The sequence below is a fragment of the Corvus hawaiiensis genome, chromosome 36, assembly GCF_020740725.1.
Source record: "Corvus hawaiiensis isolate bCorHaw1 chromosome 36, bCorHaw1.pri.cur, whole genome shotgun sequence".
Taxonomy (NCBI): domain Eukaryota; kingdom Metazoa; phylum Chordata; class Aves; order Passeriformes; family Corvidae; genus Corvus; species Corvus hawaiiensis.
In genome coordinates this window covers 599,508-606,674 of record NC_063248.1, presented here as the reverse complement: position 1 = coordinate 606,674, position 7,167 = coordinate 599,508, and the positions used below count along the sequence as shown (strand labels likewise).

The 7,167-nt window shown below is 55.4% G+C and overlaps 1 protein-coding gene across 2 annotated transcripts in view; it reads right to left on the bottom strand.

The window, feature by feature from the left end:
- Window positions 1-2,690: 2,690 nt before the first annotated feature.
- The window catches only part of LOC125319189 (hexokinase-2), a 31,426-nt gene continuing 26,949 nt past the window's right edge, over window positions 2,691-7,167 (bottom strand). For both annotated transcript variants that reach the window (XM_048290259.1, XM_048290260.1), the window contains exons 12-18: window positions 6,379-6,498; window positions 6,186-6,281; window positions 5,319-5,418; window positions 5,031-5,214; window positions 4,593-4,748; window positions 3,865-4,098; window positions 2,691-3,069 (exon numbers count right to left, since the gene is read on the bottom strand). In XM_048290259.1, the coding sequence (XP_048146216.1) occupies window positions 2,925-3,069; window positions 3,865-4,098; window positions 4,593-4,748; window positions 5,031-5,214; window positions 5,319-5,418; window positions 6,186-6,281; window positions 6,379-6,498 (1,035 nt within the window). In that variant the 3' untranslated portion in view covers window positions 2,691-2,924. The remainder of the gene's footprint in view (window positions 3,070-3,864; window positions 4,099-4,592; window positions 4,749-5,030; window positions 5,215-5,318; window positions 5,419-6,185; window positions 6,282-6,378; window positions 6,499-7,167) is intronic.

Here is a 7,167-nt window from a genome sequence, read left to right as displayed (position 1 = left end):
GAAGACACAGACTGGGCAAGTCAGGCTCAGCAGTCTGTCCATCTGTCCCTACAGATAATCATTTGATCTTCCCTTCATATCAATAATTAGGATTTATTCTTCCCTTCTTCATTTTAAACACATTCACAGAACATCCCATGGCGACGTTTTGGCGTGAGGTTCCGGTCCCAGCCGTCACAATCAGACTGTACATCAAACACCTCGGGTGCTCGTGCCCTTGGGAACTACGAGGAGCACAAACTCCTCCAGGTGTTCCCCAAACCCCTCCCTGCAGCCCCGGGGAGGATCTGCACTCAACAGGTAACACAGGTGTCTTGTAACGCTTCAAGTACTGCTTTTAACTGGGAACATTCCACACCCTGCTTGATTCTAAGCAAAAGCTTTCCAGCATTAGGGGAGCCTCGGACACCCAGGTGGGTATCCAGGTGTGTATCCCTCTGACCAAGCCCAGCCAAAAATCCACCCCCACCCTGTGAGCTCAGGGTGATCCTTCATCACCCCTGTGAAGCTACAGCCCCTCCTTCACCCCAGACAGGTGAGGGGGCTGTGCTGACCCTGCTCCAGGCCAGGTACTCAGCTCCCCAGTTTCTCTCTCACCCTGTCAGTCCCCTGCTCCAACGGAGCCTGAATCAAAAGCAGGGCTGCTCAGATCCCAATCCTTCCCATTCTGCCCCCAAAACTACCGTTGTATAAAATTTCACTCACTAACTGATGAAAACACTATGGATTTCAGAAGGGGTACAGCTGGCTAAGAGTAAAAACAGCCACTAATGCAACTCTGCACAGTGCAGCAACTAAAAACATTTGTGTTTCCATTTTTCAGTAGGCAAAATGCTGGTTTTCTGAGGAAAAAACATCACACAAAACTGCTTGGTACCAGATTAGAGGATTTCTGTATCATCCTTCAGAGATTTATTTGACAGCTTCTAAAACTTCCACTAAACTTGGTTTCTTACATCATTTCTATACACAGGTTTTATTTGTTATAATTGTCTTGAGGCTTATAAAAAAATAAGCATTTAAAGTGCCCAAAAGAGTAATTTTGCTTTAAAATTGTGCTACTGAACTTGACCCCCAACACAGAAGAGAGACTTTTGGTAATGAGGTTACCCCAAGCAGTATAAAAATATACATAAAAATAGACAAAAACTCTATCCTCCAATCTGAAGGGCTGTTTGTGGGGATTATTAGTTTGTTGGTTTTTTTTTTTTTTGTACATCACTGGAATTTCATTAACTTCTGCTAAATATTTACAGAACCCCCCCATCCTCTGTCTGCCTCTGCTCACTGAGGCAGAGACCTGCAGCTTTTAGTTCATCCAGAGTTTTCTGTTGGCAAAAATGGATCCCTGTGTCTGACCATGGCACACGAGTGATGCTGCGGGCATGGCTCACGGGCAGCCCTGAGGATGCCACATGGGGATGAGGTGGCACCAGCTGCTGTCTCCTCACCGAGAGCTGAGCTCGGCTTTGCCGGTGCCAGCGCTCGACCAGGACGGTGGCGTGAGGTTGAGAGCTCTGCAGAGCCCTGGCTTATGTCATCCACCCATGGATGTGACCCCCCCAGAGCACAGCTGGGAGGGCAGGGGACAAAATAAAACCTCTCCTAAGGTTAAACCCAGCCTAAACCCGAGAGCGTCACCGCAGGGCTCCGCTGCTCCTGCACGCCGCGTCCCTGGCCTTCTGCTTTCCCTTTTGTCCTGGTGATAAAGTCAGAATGCCCAAACCTCTTGTACAACCATCCTCAGGAATTTGGGTCTCTTTCTCCAGTCTACCCCAAGAAAATTTTAAATTAAAAAAAAATTACACAACAGAAGAAAAAAAAAAAAGGAAATAATTACTCTGTACTGTTCTTCAACAACATGAAAAGGTGATGTTAAAACTAAGTGATACAACCCCCCCAAGACTATGTACATAAAAAGATATCAGATCTCTTAAAACATAAATATACAGTGTATAAATCCAGGTGCCACCTAAAGGCTGCAGCCGCAGAACTATTTCACAGACACAAAGCAAACCAGACTCTCCACGCCAAGGGCAGACACACGGCCACGAGTTTGGGGCTTGGCAGGGGAGACCCCGACCCGTGGCAGCAGCTCCTCGTGCCCGCACATGCACCAGGGAAGGGGGGAGTGGTGTCCAGGGGTGAAACACGACCCTACGTACACGCCACGTTCCTACACGCTACTCAGGGTGCGGGTGAGAGGTCGGGAAATGGGATTAGACCCTGAGTCCCCAATTATTTCCAGGCACATGCTCTGCCAGAGCTGGCCGAGGGGCCCCTCGAGCCTGGCTCCAGCAGGTTCTCTAGTATTGCTCACCAAGGGAGATACGTGGTACCTCCAGTGCAGCCGCGGCCACGCCGGTGGAAATCTGCACCCTGTGCTTTAAGAGTTACCATGACTTTCATGGAAATAATACAGCCTTGATCAGGGTAAAAGACTAGTGGAGGTCTTTAGCCCAATCTTAGAGGTTTGCTTCTACAGCACGGACAGCTACGACTCCGACAGACATAAATAGGTACTGTTAAAGTGACAATGCAGTGTCTCAGTTATCCGAGCGTTATCCCTACTGCTGTTAGGGGAGAGGTTCGGAGCGGTGGGGGGAGAGCTGGGGTGTGACGGAGGCTGCGGATGGGACAGCTCCAGCTCCACCTGGAAATGCAGGGAGAAGCCAAAAGACACTGTGAGCTTTACTCGACAGGCGGTTTTATGGCATGCAAGGAAACTCCTACGACAACACTTTGTACAGAGCCCACGGCGTCTCCAGTCCCACCGTGGTGCCTTGGAGAACAAGTAAAGCTACGAGTCTGCTTGGAGGGGAGGGGGTGCGTGGGTGTGTGAGTGTGTGCAGAGAGAGGGAGGGATTGGGTGAGGAAACGTCCTGTTTTGCTGAAACCAAGCTCTTGGGCAAACCTCCTTCCCTCTACCGCTGCCCGGCCTCGCGGATGCGGCAGGCCACGGCCGTGATGAGCGCGGCGCCTTTGCCGCTGCCGTCCTCCGACTGCAGGAAGGTCACTTCGCACTTGGGGGACAACTGCTTCACTGTCTCGTGCATGACGGTGGAGAAGCTGCAGGGCAAGGGGAGGGAGAGGTTCTGAATTAACCGGCCACGGGATGAAGGTGTCAGTCCCAACCCCTTCGCTGCCTTGCACAGAGCCTCAAAGAGCAACGCAGACCCCGAGGAGAAGGATGGATGGATGGATGGATGGATGGATGGATGGATGGATGGATGGATGGATGAAGCTTGGAAAGCCCAAGTCTCCACACGTCAGCCCAAGCCCATAGTTACAACACAACAGTGCTGTGCCTTCACTCAGGACTAAACCCAGCCGCTTCTCGAGTCCCACCAAGCCCTGGGAGCACTAATGAGCCTCAACAGCTCTGACCAGCCCCATCTGGGGGGGAGTCTTCAGAGTCTCCCTTTGCCCACAGGCTCTTGAGCCCTATTTAAGCTCAGCCCAGTGCTTTAGTCCCTGTCTGAGCCCCCCTGCCCAGTAACACCAGCCGCCACCTCTGGCACAGGCAAGTTTTTGTGTGGCCATGAACCTTCGTGGCTGGTTAGAGCTGCCTCATCCCCATCGCTTAGAGTCCTGGCCAAACCTGGCCACCGTGTCTGGGTCAGGTCCAGTGGGACTGGAGGAGCCCCTGCTGCGTTACCTGTCTTGGTGCCCTGTCCTTAAGGGAGCAGCTGACTCTTGCTGGGCCTCAAGTTTGGGTCAGAGCTCCCGGCAGCCCTCGAGCCCCTGAAACACCTCAAATCCTCCCCCTTTATCCCCTGAACCTTCCCCCTGAGCCCCCCCGACTGCCCAAGGTGGGCAGGTGCCCCGGGGCAGCCCCCTTGGAGCACAACCAGAGCCACTCACTGAGGGTGCAGCTTGTAGAGCGTCCCGTCCACGCCGACCGTGATTTTGAGGAAGTCCAGCCCGCGGTTCTCGCGGATCTTGTCCACCACGGCGGCCATGCCGGCGCCGCAGAGCTGGGCCGCGCGCCGCGCCACCACCGTGCACACCTCCTTCACAATGATGCTGTCGTCGCACGTGGACTCCAGGCCCAGGTGCTGCAGGATGGAGCGCACCTGGAGCAGGGCCAGGCAGTCGCTGGGGGGACACGGGGACGGGCAGCGTTAGGAGATGGAGCACCCGGCATGTGTGGCTTCCCCTTCCTGATCTACATCCTGCAGAGCCCAGGGACTCGTGGCTTGGGTGGCAGTGGCTGGGGGGACTCCACAGCCCCTCTTCAATCTCAGCTTTCAGACCTACACGTGGCCTGGTGTCACATCCTAATCGGGGAGGCTATTTCAGGACAAAGCCATCGGAGTGTGACACCCCTGTAACCCACGGCCCCTCTCTGCCCAGGGCAGAGGATAAAGAGCCATCTGTGCTGCCAGCCCCAGACAGCCTCCTTGTCTCTCCACACTGGTGCTGCCAGAACCACGTGGGGTCTGCTGATTTATCTGTGTGGGACCATCCTGCATCACCCTGGCTCCAGACCAAGCATGTGGAACTTCTCCCAGCAGCCCTGGGGGCTCTCTCCCCACATTCCATCCCTGCTCAGATTGGCAGCTGGTGCTCACTCGCCTGTTGGACCTCACCTCTCTATCTGAGACAGGAACTTGGTCTCAAAGATCCCTCTGGTCTTCAGCCTCTCTGAGATACGTCCCCGGAAGAGCAGCCCTTTCTTGGTGAAATCCATCAGGATGTTGCGAACGATTTCCCCCAGGTACATCCCGCTGATCATCTTCTCAAACCTGGGAATGAGAGGACAAGGCTGGACATCAGGACAGGAAGGGACACTGGGTCTGGATGGGGATTCCAGCTCTGCCAGGTGCCTTCAGTACAATCCTTCCAGCAAGCCCAGCAGCACGGCCCCCACCCACGGGCAGGGGACAAGGGACACACCGGCGTGTCCCAACGCCAGGCTCTGCCCTGCTCGTCATCCCCTGGATCCACCAAGGGGCTGGTGGGGCAGAACTGCTCCTGGACCCTCGGTCTCATCGGGGTCCCTTCCAGCCCCCAAAGCCACCACCCACCTCTGCTTCCCGGGGTTGAGGGACAGCTCATCCACTGCCAGGTCGAACTCCGTCCGAATGTCATCCAGGCACCCGCTGTCCCCGAAGGCCCCCCACTCCATGTTGACACACATCCTGCCCTCGTCCCCTTCCACCAGCTCCACATTCCTCATCTCCTCCATGTAGCAGGCGTTGCTGCCCGTGCCTGTGGAGAGGAGCGGGATCAGAGCCCTGGGACACCTCCCGTGCCCCACGGGGCAGGTGTGGGACCACAGACCAGGAGCTCCCTAAGGAGGTTTCAGTTCTCACCGACAATCAGCCCAACTTCACAGTAGGGATCCTCGTACCCACAGGTCATCATGGTGCCAACTGTGTCATTGACCACTGCCACCACGTCCAGGTCAAATTCCTGCAGAGGGATGGATTGCACGAGTTATTCCTGGAGGACCTGGAATTCCTGCTAAGTCTGCTCCCATGGCTGGGAAAGGACCTGTCTGTCTGTTGAGTATGGGAGTCATAGAGCCACAGAATCATGGAATGGTTTGGGTGGAAAGGAACCCTAAAGTCCATCCAGTGCCAGCCCTGCCATGGACACCTTCCACTCCCAGGCTGCTCCAAGCCCTGTCCAACCTGGCCTTGGGCACTTTCAGGGATCCAGGGGCAGCCCCAGCTGCTCTGGGCACCCTACAGGGAGGAATTTCTTTCTGACAACCAACCTAAATCTCTCCTCTTTTAATTTAAAACTGTTCTCCCTTGTCCTCCATGACCATCGACCTCCACAGACATGGAGGCACCCACGGACTTCCCACAGCCCCACCTGTCTGCAGGTAGGGCTCAGACCTCAAACACCTCCAGCTGCCGAGGGGCTGGGTCAGCCCTGCCAGGAGCAGCAGCCCCTGGGCAGGAGCTCGGAGTGGTCTGTGCCGAGGAAATGAGCCGGTGTCTCCTGAGCTCAGGGCCAGACAAGTCTGCTCTAGCCCTGGCCAGGGGCCAGCCTGTAGCTCCAGGGTCTGAAAATCCAACCTCAAGTGATGAGTAAGGGCGACTGTGAAAATTCTGACACTCATTAGCCCTGAGCTCAGCCCAGTAATTTGTTTTACAGGTCAATTAATGATGCTAAAGACAGTCAGGATGTGGGAGCAGCCGCCGGCTTCTCCCAGCCCCATGGCTGCTCACCTCTCTCCTGTGAATGGCCTCCTTCAGCAGGCCCACCACGTCCTCCCCCTCGCAGCCCGTCGCCTTGAAACCTTTTGTCCACTTCAGGAGAATTCCCTGTTGTGGAAAAAACCCCCAGTGAGTCCCCCTCAATACCAGGTGGGAGGGACAGCCAGGTACCAGCCAGGGGTGCTGCCAGGAGGGGTTGGGTTACCTCATCCAGGTTGTTCTGCTGGCAGGGGAAGGAGAACGTGAACCCGAGCGGGAGCGATACGCCCTTCATTCCCATGTACTCCAGGAAGTCGGAGATGCAGTGGACAATGTGGTCAAAGAGCTGGATGGGCAAAGCCAAAGGGAGAAGTTACCACCACAGCCAGAGCCCAGCTGGAAGCCAGCCTGCCCAAACTGCTGGGGATTCCAACCCATTCCCAGGCCTGCTGGAATGTTCAAATCACTCCCAGGACTTTGAACGGAGCGGGACACAGCTCAGCTGCACTGTGGGAGGTGAGCAACCCCAAAAAGCTCGGTTTCACCCTCCTCCTCACCCACGACGTGGCCAAATCCCTGTGTTATCTCCACCTCACAGGTCCCAGGAGGGGAAGGGGCCAGCAGGGAGGTGACAGAGGAATCCGGTCCCTCTGCAAGGGATCCCCACAGCCCTCCAGCCCAGTCTGCTGGAGATACTCCCAGTCCCCAAGCATCGCCTGGAGTGGTTTGCAAAACTCTTTCCAAATGTGTCTCCGGAAACGTCTCTCAGCGGTCGTGTTGTGGTTTCCCTATCTGGGAAACGGGGATGATGCTTATCTGCCCTTGTGGAGTGTGTGGGATTCAGGGAGGTTCAGTCATGTCTGGGAATAACACCATTTCTAACCAAAAAACAGTCTCCAGCTTCCCAAACCCCAGAGCCTTGGGCAGAACTCGCTCTGCTCCAAGGGTAGGAGAGCACCAGCCCTCCCCACTCCTGGTTTTGCTCCCTGGAGAGGCAAGACCAGCTCCGTGGTCA